Source organism: Falco peregrinus, chromosome 5, assembly GCF_023634155.1.
Source record: "Falco peregrinus isolate bFalPer1 chromosome 5, bFalPer1.pri, whole genome shotgun sequence".
NCBI lineage: Eukaryota > Metazoa > Chordata > Aves > Falconiformes > Falconidae > Falco > Falco peregrinus.
The window spans coordinates 70,497,784-70,513,916 of record NC_073725.1 but is presented as its reverse complement, the minus strand read 5'-3'; the positions used below and the strand labels follow the sequence as shown (position 1 = coordinate 70,513,916).

Sequence of the window (16,133 nt, the reverse complement as noted above, 5' to 3'; positions counted from 1 at the left end):
CACACATGGAGTCGCGGCGTCACTCGACGGAGCATGCGCGCGGCGGCCCCCGAAACACAGGGCGGCCCGTCCTGCGCCGCAGCGGCGGCGGGGCTGGCGCGGCGCCGCGGGGACAGCGGCGGCGGCGGCAGCAGCAGCAGCAGCAGCAGCAGAGGCGGCAGCAGCAGCAGAGGCAGCAGCGGCCGCAGCGCGCAGGGGCCCGGCGCCGCTTCCGGGCAATGGTGGAGCAGGTCTGTGACCCGGGGCACCATTGGCCGGAGGGGTCGCGGCACATGGCAGGCGGGCGGGGATTGGCTGCGGCGCGGGCGGGGGGCGCCGCCGCGGGGGGCGCGGGTCCCGCCGCGGCGCCTGGGGCCACGTGGAGTGGCGGCGGCGGCGGCCCCGCCGTGCCCGGCCCGGGCGGGCATTGTTCCTGCGCGTCGCCGCTGCCGGGCCGGGCGGAGCGGGGCTGCCCCAGGCGCCGCGGGTCGGTGCGACGGCAGGACCGCCGCTGGCACGGGGCTGCTCTCGGCGCCACTTCGCTTTTCCTTCCTGAGCGTCTGCAGGCGCTGGCGAAGGAAGCGGATAGCAGCGGCTGCCCGCGCCCGGCCCGCTGAAGGGCAGCGGGAGGAGAGCAGCCGGGCTGCGGGAGCGAGCCCGGGGCAGGTGGCGAATGCCGGGCAGGGTTACCGATACTCGGAGGCCTGGCTGCCGAGCGCGGACGGGCGGCGGGGAGGCACGGTTCGGCTCGGTTTGAAACCCGTCTCGAAGACGGAGCCGATCCGCGCCCCACGGATCGAGAGAGACACTAAGCAGCAACGCTAGAAATCGCTATTACACCCGAGAGCCTGAGGGTAGCTCACACTAGTGCCGCCGCAGCTCACAGTGGGTCAGCAAGCAGCAGAACGCCTGGAAATGCCTTTGAAATACCCAGAAGGGCAGCTCAGCCCCAGGAGCGCAGCCCCGCACAGCCCGGCACCCAGGGCCGAGCTGCAGGTCCTGCTGCGGGTGATGCGGTGTGGCCGCTGCACTGCTTGCCTCCCATCACCTCACAGCACTTTCAAAGGGCTTTCGGAAGTCTCCATCACCAGGTCAGAAATCCAGCTGGTAAATTTAGACCAAATTAATAGAAGAAATTCTGGTTTCTTTTTTTTAATATATATATTACCAATCCCTTTAACACACTTGCACATCTCTGATGCAGTTTTCCAACTAACTACTGCTTTTCTCCTGTCCATCAGCAGAGGCAGCTCACTGAAGACCATTCGTACCCTCATATTTCTTTGGGCTGTAATCCCCGTACAGGTCTGCCTGAGGCATGAGGATATGAATAACCTCTGCCAGTTACAAAAGATCCCAAATTCTTCTAGATTTTCTGTAGCGGACTCATGCCAACAAACCTCAAGACCTCCAGTTTTCCACAGTTCTGGAAACAGGTTATTTTTGGATGTGGGCTGTTGGCTCCTAATTCAGCAGCCTGCCTGTATCCTCTTCACTAAGCCCAGTAAGTGTCTCAGGTTAATAATTTTCAGCAGGGCTATACACCACATCTCAGGGTCCTCCTTCCTCCTTAAAAGGATGAAGGCTTCTGGCTCTGCACTCGTATTTCAGACCCATTTTCTAAACCCTAGTTGAAGCACAAAGTTAAAACCAGGAGGGATGTCACAAGGAATTAGGGAAGCTACTCCAAAAGCGATATATCTACCAGACACCGTGTATGAATGCTCCCCACCAACACACTTCCAAGTGTGATGCTTATCGAAAGAGATTTAAGAAGCAGAATAACTTAGCGATGCTTTAGTTTTTTTCAGATTTTGGTGACTTAATTCTAAGGCTGAAAGTTAATTCATAGGTCCTGTGAAAAGACAGGGACACCCTTCTGCCTCTTTGTGGGTCACATCCCCTTATTATACCCAATATTCCAGCACAAAGGGTTTCCAACAGTCACAGTTCACTCATCTGCACCATTACTTTGCCTCCCAGTCAGCACATGATCCAGAGTCTTGCCAATTATTATTTTTTTTAATTAAAAATGACAAGACAACTCCTTGTAAAAAACCTGTAGGTGCCCTCTCAGAGAAATGCCAAGGGAGAGCTGGCACGGGAAGGGAAAGCCACGTTACCACAGCAGCCAGCTTGCTCTCCACCTTCCCACTGGGACCCCGCAGTGGGACCCAGTGGCAAAGCTCCCTCCGGCCCCTTCTTGCAAGAAGACTCCCAGGGAAAATTCAGTTTTAGCTGTTACAGGTCAGGTAACCGTAAGCCTAGATAACCAAACCACCCGCCTACAGGCCTTCAAACATAGTGCACAGAAACGCTACCGCAGACTGAAGAGAATGCTTTTTCATTTTTTTCCATCATCAGTTTACTTAAAACAGCGAAATAAGTGATTATTTAGTCAATACTTCAGAATTGTGTGTGGTTTAAGACCAGCAACTGATTTTTTTGGGTAATAAAGACTGGCTTCTCTTTGGGGGCAAAGTTCAAAATTTAGCAATGAGATGTTGCTGGGGGACGGTATGGGTGTTGCATCAAGAGGGACTGTCAATAATTCAGTCACCTGGAAGGTGCATCAGTGTTGTAACTGTTTAATACAAGCTGCTGTTATTTCAATGACAGTCAAGTGTGGCAAGTCAGTGGCTCTATCAGCAAGAGAAACGCCACAGACTTGTGTATTCCTAGAAATACATACCTACTGTCAAGTAACTTGTTCACAGCATGTTTATGTTAACTGCTGAAGTGAAACTAGTCCTGCTTTCAGGAGGAAAGTTCTATGAAACTGCAACAAATTATGGGAAAAAAGCTAATGAATCTACCTGTATCTGTCAGACTTTGAAAGAGCTGGGATTTGGGGTGGAATTCTGTCACTATGTATCTTGTGTTCAGGAAAAAATAAAGCTGACACTATTTAGGTCCAAACAAGCCAAACCAGACATCTGAAACAGTAATTAATAAATAGTATCTTATCCCTGGTTTAGTATGTACACACCTTTGCCAGGTAGAGAGTATTTGCCAGTACAAGAGTATTGCTAATACATGATTACAGCAGCCCCCCTCTCCCATTAAAAACAGCACCTAAAATCTTCAGAGCCAAGCATCAGCGCGCCTTTAATCCGAATATACTCCTTTTTGGGACCCAGTACCTTCGAACTAAATACTTGGTTGCTATGCATCACCGTATTACACCCTTATTAAAACAGCCAATATTACATTATTAACATTATTGGATTTTAAACTAAATTAAATACTACGTTTAAATTAAAATCCAATAGTTGAAAATTAGAGAAGCCATTTATGTAAGCAAACAGCTATACTTTTGCAAATCTTTCCCTTGTTACGAATCAGACGATGCACAGTAAAGCAATACCAGAACAGTATTACCTCACCGTTCCTCACCTGGGCCTTGATTAAAGCTACTCAATTAAGCACGGAGCAAAGCACCACGCGTCTGCGGTCAAATGGGAGAAGGAAAGACGGAGTTCAGCCGGCTGTCTCAACCGAAGCTGGCAAGTCTTGGGTGTGTCACTAAGGTGACACTGTTTGGAGGAGGGCATCAGCCGCACCGTGCTAATGGCACTCCCTGGTGCCTGGCAGCCTAGATGGGCTGCGTGTGGGTGGCTCTGCGTGGGTGGCTCCGGAGGGAAGCCGTCCCCGCCAGCCTTTCCAGCCAGGCATGCCGCAGTCACGCACTCTGCCTGTTCGTATGGCTTTTCCCTTTTTATAAAGAGGTTTTACAAAGATCCAACCTAGCAAGCCGCCTTGAATCCTTACGTGCGCATGATTTTGAGAACGTGGCATAAACCCAGAAAACGGCATAAATATTTGTTCTGATAACCACAACTGATACTACGTAGCCTAGATTCTACTTTAAAGCTGAACATCTCATCACAGAAGCAAGATTTTGCTGGAGCCAAAAAGTCCAACTGTTAAGTTGTTCCTCCAAAGGTATTTCCCGGATTCCAAATGCAAAGTCCATAGATAACACGGATCAAATACTTCATCCTTCCTGTGTATTTTAATACACTAACTACACTTTTCATAAAAATACCACCCAATACAGTACACGCTAGGATGTTAACTTTGCTGAGACAATAGCAGAATTTGGGATATGAGGGGAAAAACCCCACCAATTCAGGCAAAATTCACAAGTGTCCCTAAAGGAAGAATGAAAAACGAGATTAAGCTTTTTCTCAAAGCACATCAGAATGTAGGTCAAAGAAAAACAAGCAGTAAAGCTCAAGCCAGATCTGGTAGACTTGGTCATCTTCCTGCAACCAACAGCAGGCGTAAGAGGCATGGGAACATGCTAATATTGGCATACTAAACAGGCTAAACAAGTTCTTAAGCTCAATAGCCGATACGTGTTTTAGTAAAGGTAGACAACACAACTCTGAAGTCGTTTGATGGTCTAGAGGACCAAGAAATCAGGAGCACAGATCCTTCTGAAAGCTGCTTCAGATCGAGGTCTGTGTCTGTAAGGTTCACCTAACTGCCACTGTTCAGAAGATAAAACCAGGGGCTGCTGCTGGGTGTGCGTTGACCTGGAGTCTGACACTGGGACAAGACAGACTGCAAACATTTATTTTTTTTTTTTTAAATCAAAGCACACTCCAGCACCTTGTAAAGATATTTTTTTAAAATCTTTTCTATTGCTGGCTAGAAGTTTGAAATTAACAGACTACATCCTTAAATAGTTAAGGAAAAAAAGGATAAAATCGTAAGTGTGCTGTAACAATGCTCAAAATCTTAAGAATACAATTTTAAGATGGCTTATGCTAAGAATGAAAGGAATTCCATAGGCTTGAGACCAAGAGATGGTCCTTCACTTATTTTCTGGCAAAACTACTTTCATGCAAGTGCAAGTTGAGCTCCCACCAGCTGCTCAAGACAGAATTTCTGGTAAGTAGTTCAGGAATAGGATGAGATTGTAAACTGGTGCTTTTTGATGCAAAGAGTCTGAGACACTTCAGGATCACTATATAATCTGTACCACTGGGTCTGTTTGCCTGTCTCCCACCCACTGGGAGCAATGCTTACATGTGAAACATTTTCTGTAGCAAAACAGAACACGAGATTGGAAACAGGCAAAGTTCCACAATCTAAGCAGTGAGGTGAATGACCCGAAATAGAAATGAAAATTAATCTTTCTGGAACCGAAAGAAATTAAAGATCAGTAAGTTACTGGGCAAATGGAGAAAGCGGCAGATGTATGCAAATGCAGCTTGGTCCAAGACGGTGCCTTCAGGGTGCTATTATCTGACCCTGCCTCTAATAAGCACTTTTATGGTTGGAAGAGGATATATTAGGAGTTTTGCTCCAATGACAAGCGCTTCATGGACTATCGATTTTGCTCAGAAGTGGGAGAGAACAAAGTTCACCCAGCACTGCCGTTATTTAAAGATCTGCCAAAGAACATCTCAACGTCCTGAAAACTGGTCCACCAGAGAGTGTCGCAGATCCCTTCCAGTTCGTCTTCTGATCTGCAGCTTCGGACACAAATGTTTTGCTGGCAAACAGTGAGTCAGACCCACGGAGCCCATACTTGAGGGAATGGCTGTAAACAAGCACTTCTTCTGGCTTGCTCACTGATCATCGTCACATGGCTCATCAGTACTTGACCCCAATTAAAAGAAGAATTAACGAGTCGCAGAAAACTCCAGAGTTGCCGTATAATTTGACTTTCTGGAAGTTTTAACGGCCACAAACAGTCCTATGATAAGCAGGAACTCGACTCAGTGGGTGCACACCTACAAAGAGATGTCAGGCTCCCTTCCTGCCGATGGTATCAATATTCCCAAGAATCCCTTTCATCTGACCTGCCAGCCTATTTTTAACTGTCTCATCTGCAGCCGGTAAGTGTGATGCACCAAAAGAAAACCAGGAGTTCCTCACAAACCTCACCGGTTTTATCATTTTGTGCAAGAGATAAGGCTTAGTCCATAAGTCTCTTCTCTAGCATAGAATCCTTTTCCAGAACAGACTATGGGTTACTCGGCACTGGGGGAATCTGCTTACAAGAAGTCTGCCAACCAGCAGCGGCTTGTTCTACATCAGCTGGACTGCTCATCACTTGACACTGTCCTTTTTAAATGAAAAGAGGGTTGTGCCACCGTCCACATAGGCAATCAGATGATTTTATAATTATCTGCTAATTTCCTCTCATCTTACACACACACACACATATTGCATTTCATCTCCTCTAACTGGTAAGCTCTTCAGGGTAGGGGCACTCTGAGTGCTATGGGACTGCTGTGCTATTATTTTGTCTGATTTTATGAATTAATTGCTTCCAGAGTGCAAAAATGAACACTTTCCAGTTGTGTATAGGGTTTTTTTTGTTGACTCCTGATAAAAAATATTTAAATTACTAATTCACACTAGTATCCATGTCCATACACTCTGAAACCCTGAGTGGCGAAGGCAGGAGAAAAGAGAGCTGCCGCACCACTGTTATTAGGAAGTCCTCATGGAATTAAAATGTGTGTGACATTTCCTCCATCGTGGAGAGCATTTTGGTCTTTACTGACCTCCAAATTAGAGGTAATGGGGGAAATACAAATACAATCTCAGTAACTGGTAGTTCTTACCAGTTGCAGAAGATAAGTGACCGAAAGCTCTATTGCAGTTACCCCAGTCTCTAGCAAACCAGCTTTTATCCTTGAGGGGACCAGGCAGGCTGCCTGGTGTACTTGGGCTGAAATGTTTTGTTTCTCAAGAAGATTAAGCAGCAGATCTGAACGTCGGACAACATGGCAGATGCCATGACTCAGACTTTGCTTTCTCCCTCTGACACACACGGGGTGTCCCTGTGCAGGGCTGTGGTGCTGTTTTCGGCAACTGAGAGATTTTGAGTTTGAAAGCCAGACTGTGCTGCTCAGCCGAGCTGTGAATTTTCAGGTTATCAAAACTTAAAACCCAAAGGGTTCAAAATTATTTTCCAAGTATGATTTGTGTTTATCTGCCAAAACGTCTTTGAAATTGCAGGAGGTGGTTGTTACTGACTCCAGGTTGTCGTTGTTAATAATACATCGTTATTAATCAGATTTGCACAACCCCCCCAGTCAGTGTTTACCAGTTGGCAAACGACGCAGAAAAGCCTGATTCAGGAAGGATTTGTTTTTACAGTTGAGACCCTGCAAACTAAGGGTTTCAGAGCGCGTAGGGAATGTCTTTCACAAGGTAAAGGGGTTTGTAGTTGCAGCCCAAAGAACTCCACCTAAATTCCACAGATGTATTTGAGCAATTCCCAGTAGTTTATTCTCTCAGTCCAGCATCAGGCTAGATTCCTCACAGAGATTAACGCGCGCACAATCAGATATCTGTCTGTATGGATGCCATGACATCGACAGTTCTCTGTGGTTTAACAGACGAGTTCTGGCTCTGTAGCCAGAAGGATGGGGTAACTGAGAAATAGAGTCGATGGAACATATTCTGTATTAATTTTAAGCTCTGCCTGTGCGAGACCCTTTTATTCCACTATACAGTTTTGATGAAAATGGGTACAAGATCCTCCAAAACACGGTCAGGTTACTCTTATTTCAGATTTCTTTAAATACACAGGCAGCCAAATGATTTATGCTCTCCCTGTAGCTAAAACCCATACTGTGTAAGAACACTGAGGCTGGTTGTGTATAAAGTCATCTTTTAATTGAATAAGCTTTAGTCTTTTTTTTTTTTTTTCCTTCCCCAGAATGTAAAGCCCTTCTTACCCCAAAGAGTGGGACTACTGGTTGGCTACAGACAAAAGCACTAAGCGTGGTGGTCGGCATGAGAGGTTACATTTCAGATGGTAATTAACTCAGCGCACTGATCATCTCCAGGACCAAAGTCAAGGCAGCATTGGAGGGAGCCAGGCAGAGAACTGAAAACAATGGTAGAAGTCTTGCAACAGAGAAGAAATGAACATAGTACAATCCTGGTTTAAAAGTGACTGCAATAAAAGGTAGCTAAAATGCAAAAAGTAGGAACTTTGAGCAAAACACATGCAGAATACTCTCCCTTCAGTAAAATCAAGCATTTTCCTTAGAGCTGTGAAAACGAGTGCCCAGTTGTTCCTGGTTTCTCAAGGCATCCACCCCAGGGATCAGCACTGCATTGACACCTGCATTGCATCCAAAGACAGCTGTGCCATTTTGCTACAAAACCATCTCCTTCATTATAATTAAATTTATTAAAATTTGTACCATGTCAAGGCCAAGCGAGCAAGTTATCTGTACCTCTCAAACAACTTTCTTTTAAACTTTCAGAGGTGAATAAGTTTTGACAGCTCAACGTGACCTCAGTTTGCTGTAACTCATGTTGTTATTTTTTGATGATGAATACTCTGAGTCCTTTGTTACCTGTAATTCTCAAGGACTTGACTGTGTATTTATAAGATACCGAGAGAGCCTTACCATAAAGTTATGTTACAAGCAATCACGGGGACACTGATGTAAAGCAAAAGGCCTGAAAAAGCACCGCCGGGTTTTACTGATCTAAATAAAGTCAGCTAGGTGGAGTACGCTGCGTTTTGAAAACCTCTGTATTTTCACGAGGATTATGAGAGTCTTATACAATGTTTACTACAAGCATTTATTAACATTGTTCCTTCTGGTAATAAGATGTTTATTATCAGCACATAAAAAATGCCGTATTTTCCCCTACCTCCCTGCTCATTCTAACTGCAGCTCTATGAAGTTGCCTCTCTTCCCCAACAGCACTATACTAGGTCAGTTCTGAAACCTGCTTTCCTGCTGAAAAGCAAGGCTTATAAATTAGATTCATTTCTAAATTTAGTATTGATGGGATCAGTCATTACTGGTTTTATTTTTTCAGGCAGATTTCAAGGGAAAAGTACTCATAAAGCAGTTACCGCTTCTTACTTAAGAGTTTACAGAAGTCCTGAACTATAAATCTCAGCATGTGCGTTGTGTTAGTTGCTGAGACCACCTTCGCAGAATTAACACAGCTTTTACTGGAAGGCCAAGATCAGAGATTTTCTTCTTCCAAAACAATCTCATATTTTAATAGTACTTCACAAATCGCGTATGCGGGTTCCCCTAGTCTTTCTCTCAGAAAACACAGGTTGTTCAAGAGGAACAAGAATCAGTTGAGGAAGAGGAGGAGAACATTTCTGCCAACCGGCAGACTTTGGTGAGCTGTTTTGCGATCTGAAATTTGTCCTGGGCAATGAATCCAAATACTTCTGGGAAAAAGACAGTGGGGGAGATCCCTCACAGCCATCAGATACTGCTACTGGTTACATGCCACTCCCAGTGCGCTGCCAAGAGATGGCTCTCATGAAAAAAAAGTCACATCTCTGTCACCAAAAGCTGAAGCACCCTTTGTTTTCCTTTGAAGAGGAGGCTGGTCCTCTGTCACACACTTGCTCTGGGTCTGCAGGGTGCAGAGGCACCAAGAGGGAGGAGAGGGAGTGCCACAGAACCACATTCCACAGTTTCAGTGCTCTAATGAATAATCATATACTTGTTTAATAACTGCAAAAAAAGGTCAGCCCAATTCTTATCATCAGGCTCTCTGGAGATTTGACATCCTTGGCATTGTATCCTAAGAGGAAGGAAATTTCTCACTTCCCTAGCTATTTCAGTTATATAAATCAATTGTTGAAGGATAGTTTAACTGGTCTGCGCATAGGAACCACAGCAACTGCGTTTGGGCTCAGATGGTCTTTGGAGATCCTTATCTATAAATTAAAAGATATAATGCTTTGTAATTTATCAGTAATTATATTGCATGTACATTGAAAAACTGGTGAAAACTAATAGCTAGAAAAAAAAAAAAATTAACTTTATGCTGTCAGTCATGGTACAAAGTCTGCTCCTTCCCTGACTGTGAAGCTGTTTGATCGGGGTCTTTTGCACCCAAAGGCCAGATGTTGTCACCAAATACCGACCATCCTCTTCTCTCCAGCCCCCTTGGAACCCCCATGCTTTACCAGCCGGGCAAGTGGGCTCAGTTGCATAAACTTAGAGAACTTATAAAACACTACTAGCAAGGGCGGTGGATTAGAAGATGGCACTTTCTGGCAAAGGGAAAGCCGCTATTGGCTGCAAAAACAGTAAAAAGATGCAAAAATCCAGAAAATATCTCTGGTAGCTCCATGAGCATAAGGCCATTGGTTTACTATGCCAGGCAACCGAAAAGCAAACACTGCAGGTATTGTTCCGGCATTTCAGCTTGGCACTAACACCCTGATTATTCACTTGCAGCAAGGAACAGATCTGTCCTAAGCCATGGGAGCTAAAGGGTGAACTGATGTCACGGCTGACATAAGGAACCTGTTGTAAAATGAAGCTATGATAAAGACACAATAGCTCATACATGGCGACAGTATGTTCATGTACCCGTTTCGAGAGAAACTGTGTTTTCCACAGTGTATCGTCACAACTAGCATTAATTTGCTTATTTTGCAAATCTAGAAAACTATTTGCTTAAAAGTAATGACTGAAGTGAAAAGGCAGGGAGGAATCAGTCATACAGTAGTGATTCTTGTCCTCCTCTGCATACTGATTTTTAAGCTTTCTCCTCTAACTTCGCTGAATGCCCAGAGAGTAGTATTTTCTTCTGTGATTAAGATGGGTCAACAGATTTGGTCAATGTGATTTATTTTACTTGGGTAAAAATATTTATTATCCTATTCTGAAAGTAACTTCTGGCATCTCTATACGTAACCAAACAAACAGGTAAGACCACTGGCCTCTGGAGGTACTCTCAGATGCTCTTCAACAGCCAGCCTACCCGTATGTGCATAGTGTGGCAGCTCAAATGCCTTCAGTTTTCAGACCTGGGCTACTAACCGCAGCAGTAAGGATTCCAAAAATGCGCATGCCACCTCGCTCCAAAGAAAAGGGAATTAGTCAGCAAAAGGGGTATTCTTATGGTACGTCTTCTCCTGTTGTTCTCTGGCTGCAACATCCATTGATATTTTTGGTTGCGCACCAAAATTGTGACACTAGATGCTCTGAGCCAGCCCAGAAACGAGGATGAGATCAAACCCCAGCACTCTGCAAGGAACGGAGGGCACGACCGGCAAGCCAGAGTAGGTAAATACTTTTCACATATCTTCCTGAAGAGTTTTTTCTCTAAGCAAGAATACCACATAGATATTTCAGACTATGGTAGTAGCCCACTGGTACTGCACAGTTCCTCAAGTGGAAACATGTATGTCCAGAGATGCAAATGGTCCAAAAGTTTTGAAAACTCTCAGTCTGTAATCCACTGTTCCAGTTCATTCTGCCCTTAGCAGTAAAAAACCTCCAAGTCTTCACTCCACAGCATTACACTACTACTAAGAAACATTTTAGGGTTCTCTCTCCTGTTCCCCCCTCAGGAGTGCTTCTAAAAATGTGGCTGCAACCATCGGAATTCCACCATTACTTTTAAATTCCCTGCCTGCCTTTTGGAAACTGAGACAGCACACATGCCGGTTGCCCTAGAGACTCAGCAGACTCTGAATTCAAGCTGAAGATATCAGGGTAGAAATCGGTTCACGTCCCTTTGGCCCAGACTGCTGAAGTCTTATGGGCATACAGAACATTCAGTTATACCTAAAACTAGCAACGGCGTTTTATTTTTTGCTGCAATAAGGAGGCTAACTTTCAGTGATTCTGCCTCTTATGTACAACCCTTGAAGCACTCAGACCGTCATGATGGAAACTGGGTAATTAACTTTGGGTGAAAGCTAATTCACATTCTTCAAGTAGCTTTCAAAAGCAAAGCTAGTGTGCTTGTGCTTGTGTACTTTTTTAAACAAAACGTTGTTATTTGTAGTCCCCAACTCCTTGCTTATGGACAAGTTTCTTCCTGCAAGACCCTCTGAAATTGCTCATGGCAACAGGAAATTAAGATGTTTAAAATGAAGCCAAGTGGGAGACGCGAAACAGCCTGCAGCACTTTGCTTGCTTCAGATAGTAGCCCACTAAACAGCAGGATTTAGGGACCACTGGTACAGACGTAATTGCAGGTACATTTGTGTGAGAACATCATCTGTTTTACTCTCTGGAAAAGTTAGTCACTGTCTGAACAGTATGCATACTCAGGCTCATGTAAGATGTGTCATTAAACTCTTGAGAAGGTCTGAAAAAAAGAAGTCATCTGTACCACTGACACAGAGATTAGAAGCCCAATCTACAGCTTAAAAGAAGACTGTCCACTGAAAATATGTGTTTTCTTTCTTAAAAATTAGCGCTCAGTGCAGTCATGAAAAATACTGAAGCATTTCACAGTTTTCTTTGTACTCCATAGTGCTTCGTGATCAGTGAATTCAAATAAGTATTTGTACCACCAATTTCTAAGATGTTTAGGAGTTATATTTAAGGGTCCTTCTTAAGAGCAGGAAGAAAAGCTTTTTCTTCCCTTACACTTTTTTCTTGTTTGGAATTTGCTCCTAAAATGCTGTGAGGAGCCAAAATTTGTGAAGTTAGGTTACTTCTAAATACTTCAGCTGGTAATATTCTTTAACCTATAGCAACTGCCACAGCGCACATGGCTCATACATATACTCCCTCGTACTCTCTCTCTAGCTTTTCACCACGCTTATCATGAAGATGGGGGAAAAAAGTGGAAGATAGATAGAAAATTAATAATGAATTAGATTTTTAAGAAGCCTTCTAGATACGTTCTGTGAAACATGGCAGATAGCTGGGGGTGAGGAGAAGGTGGCAGACCACAGACAGGATATAACTTTATTTTGAATAGAGTTTGTCTTGCGTACAAACTAAATCCCCCCCTCCCCAAGTAGTACAGAGATAAAACGCTGCCAAAAAAAGAAAGCGATCGAGGCAAACGCAATAGTGGTGTTTTCAAATTTGTGAAAATGAGCCTGGTTCTCACTCTTTGCACACATAGCCTTCACACATCTAGACACAGGGGGTATAAGGACTCCTCTTTGGCATCAGCCCCACAAAACACCTCCATCTTAAGTCCTGTCGTGAATTCAACCCATCTGGCACTCTCCAGCAAGCAACCAGTTTTTTTGTTCCTGCTTAGCAGGTCCCCTCCGTAAGTGGCCTCACCCTGCCTGCATTCACCCTTTCTTCCCAGGGCCGCCTCATCCAGGGCAAGACCCCTCGATTTTTGCTGCCCCGTGGCAGAACTTTGTCCATTTCTGGAGTGCCACTTTCTCTTGCAGTGGACGTCTTGTTCCCCCCGAAGCACGCACCACTGAGGCTTCTCTCAGGAGTCCTGGTACCTTCGTTACCAAAAAAGCTGCCCCCTGCTCCTAGCAGCACTGTTCCCCCTGCAGCCACCGGCTCTCCCCTCCATGCCCCCTTCCCCGCCTGCTCCGCGGCTGGCTACACCCAGCCCGGCCCGGTGGCCCCAAGTTTTTTCCCGGATGCCCCATCTTTAGCATCGGTAGTTCCCTCCCCTCCCCCACTTCCCCTCCCCCGCCTTCCCAAGTCTCTGGGACTAATCATCTGGCTTTGCTGACATGCTCTGGTAGCTGTGCCTATCGGGCAACTCCCAGGATGCACTCTTCGCTCCTCCCTGGCACCCCCTCAGCCTTGCCCACCCTCCGCTGGTACTTCCCCAGCCCCCCCCCCCCCCCCTTTTTTTTTCCTCTCCCCCCCCCCCCCCTCCCCTCCCCCCCCCGGTTTGTGAGCGCTCCTCCCAGGCCCGGTCTTCCTCAGGCCAATTCCCCAGCGTCCCTCCGGGCCTTCCCCTCCCCCGCCGTGCCCGGGCCCTGCCGCCCCGTCCCCGCCGCCCGCGGGGCGCCCACACCCCGCGCCCCGGGGGGCAGCCGTGCCCCACAGCACCCCCACACACACACCCCCACCGCTCCGCGACACCCCCCAGCGCAGCGACCCCCCGCCCCTCCCGCCCCACAGCCCCCCCCCTCCCGCCTCTCCCCTCCCCTCCCCCCCCACCTCCTCACTCGCCCCTTTCCCCTCAGCCCCTCGCCCCCTCGGGGTGAGCTCCCCCCTACCCCCTCTCCCCGAGCGGGCCCCCCCCTCCCCACCACCAGGTCCCCAGGGGCTGCGGGGGGTGGCGATGTCACTCACTCTCCTCAGCCCCCTCAGAGCCGCCTCCTCCTCCTCAGCGGGGCCCGGGCCGGACTGGGGCCGTGGGGGGAGGGGAGGCGGCTCCCTCAGGTGGCCACTGACAGGAGGCGGGAGGGAGGGAGGGAGGGAGGGAGGAGGGGGCTGCGCGCGCAGGGAGACCCGCCTCGCGCCGGGCTCCCTCCCTCCTTCCCCCCCCCTCCCCCCCCCCCCCCGTGCCGCTCCGCGCGCTGCCGGCGGCGCGGGACTCCCGGGGTGGCGCGCGCGCCACCAACCGTCACCTCCCGGGGACGCCTTTCCCGCCCACCCCGGTTGCTAGGCAGATTTGGGTAAACTTGCCCCTCCGCTCGCCTCGCCCCGCCTCCCGCCCGGGCCTCCGGGGCTGTGCAGGCCGCGCCGCCTGCGCGGGGCTTTTCTTTTTTTTTTTTTTTTATTTTTTTGAGGGGTGTGTGTCGTGTGGGTTTTTATTTTTTTTTTTTTAAAACGAAGTACGGATGACCGCGCCGCCCAATGAAAAACTGGGGTTTCCCACCCCACTAGCCAATGACAGCCAGAGCCCGCCTTTGGCCCGCCCCCTTACTAAGCGGTGAGGAAAAGAGGCGGGGCAGCCTATTGATTGACGGGTGGGCTTGCCAGTGAACCCTCCGCGGCCCTGGGTAGGTGGGAGAACGAAGGCCAATCCGCGGAGCAGCGCGTGGGGGGGCGTGGCCGGCGGTCGCGCTGCGCTGTGAGGAGCGGGGCTCGGCCACCCCCCCACGACCCGGGCTCCGCGGCGGGGCCGGCCCCCCCCCTCCCCCCCTCCCCGGGGCCGGCACCGCGCCGAGGCCGACTGAGGTGATGCGCTGCCCGCGGGGAGGGGCCGGAGCCGCCGGCCGCGCTGGGAGGCCCCGGGCGGCCCTTATCCGGCCCGCGCAGGCCAGCGTGGGGCCTCAGATAGGGGCCGGCAGCGGGGTCGCCCGTTCCGTGGGGCGGAGAGGAAGGGGGCAGGTGGGCCGCGCCTCTCCGGGGGCTCCGCGGCTGGGGGCTGGGCTGGCCGGGGGCTCCGCGGCCGGGGACAGGGCCCTGAGCTGGCCAAGGGGGGCAGGCCCCGGGGCCGGCGGCAAGCCCCGGCAGGCCGGTCGGGGGCCGCACCGCCCGCGGGAGAGGCCGCGGTTGCGGTGACTCATCCCCGCTTCCTCAACCGATCTGGGTCAGGGGTGCGCAGACGCTTCCGCGCCAGCGGCCACACCTCCGCCGGGCCCCGGTACCGACCCTCCCGCAGGAGCGGGCCAGGGGACGTTAACCCTTCTGCTGCGGGCAGCCCTGGCCGCCCTCGGGGTCTTGGCATCAGCGCCAGGGGCGGGGGGATCATCTCAACCCACCTGGTGAAGCCAATGCGTGGAAGCGGGAACAAAGGAATTAATAAATTTAACTTGCCCCGTGAGACTCCCTGAACAACTGTATTCATCCCAAAAAATGTCTTGTGAGCTGCCAGCTTGCAACCTGCCCTCGCTGTCTCTGACATAAGCCTCAGGACTTCTTATTCAGCATTTTTAGGCACCTGCGAGTGAGCTTGTTCTTAGAAGGAAAAAGAAGAAATCTTGGGTGAAGCAAGTTTATAATCGAGGGTAAATAAAGTGACGGGAACTGCACTTTATAATGCCAGCGCCAGTCTTTCATCAGTTATTTTCCACGTGCAGCTTATTATAAGATTAGATGTAGCTTCATATCAGGCTTTTTAGGTGCTTGTTTCAAAAGAGTGAAAGATAATACTCATTATTTTCATTCATAATTGTTAATAAGCATAAATCTGTGTGCTTCCCACTTTACTAGGGAAGGCAGAAAGCACGTAATCGAGGCTTTTGCAAGAAAAGAGCAGGAGAAGCAAAGCTACAATGCAGGCCTCATCCCTCCCGCTCCAGCACGCCAGCTCCCAGACCGTGTCCAGCCTGTGATCAGGAAAGTTCTGACATACTCAACTTTTCATAGCCACTTTCCACTCTAAAGATGCATGGGTTTTGTTAACCATTTTGTGCTCCATATTCTTTTTAAGACTGAGCACAAGTTTTTTGGTTATCAAGTACCTTCCTCCACCCTTTGTACAAGACAATTTTAGCTACAAGTAACTCAGGGTTATTAGCGTGGCTTACAACCAGTTGTTATGCTGGTTAACGACTT

At 48.5% G+C, this 16,133-nt stretch overlaps 2 protein-coding genes across 3 annotated transcripts in view; one reads left to right on the top strand and one right to left on the bottom strand.

The window, feature by feature from the left end:
• The window catches only part of GATAD2A (GATA zinc finger domain containing 2A), a 66,913-nt gene extending 52,808 nt beyond the window's left edge, over nucleotides 1–14,105 (bottom strand). The window contains exon 1 of one of the 2 annotated variants that reach the window (XM_055804807.1): nucleotides 13,980–14,105. The gene's annotated coding sequence lies outside the window, so the exon portion shown is untranslated. Of the gene's footprint in view, nucleotides 1–3; nucleotides 130–13,979 lie in introns of those variants that run through there. The other variant, XM_055804808.1, reaches the window with a different exon arrangement.
• Nucleotides 6–8,479, top strand: THAP11 (THAP domain containing 11). Its single transcript, XM_055804892.1, has 2 exons — nucleotides 6–230; nucleotides 7,670–8,479. The coding sequence occupies exons 1-2, from the start codon at nucleotides 6–8 to the stop codon at nucleotides 7,730–7,732; spliced, it is 288 nt and encodes a 95-aa protein (XP_055660867.1). The 3' UTR covers nucleotides 7,733–8,479.
• Nucleotides 14,106–16,133: the final 2,028 nt, after the last annotated feature.

What these genes read in the sequence shown, in the direction of transcription:
- THAP11 (XM_055804892.1), top strand. Translation starts at nt 6, where the DNA reads ATGGAGTCGCGGCGTCACTCGACGGAGCATGCGCGCGGCGGCCCCCGA. An exon ending in TCCGGGCAATGGTGGAGCAG is followed by an intron (nt 231 to 7,669) that starts GTCTGTGACCCG and finishes TTCCTTCCCCAG; the next exon opens with AATGTAAAGCCCTTCTTACC.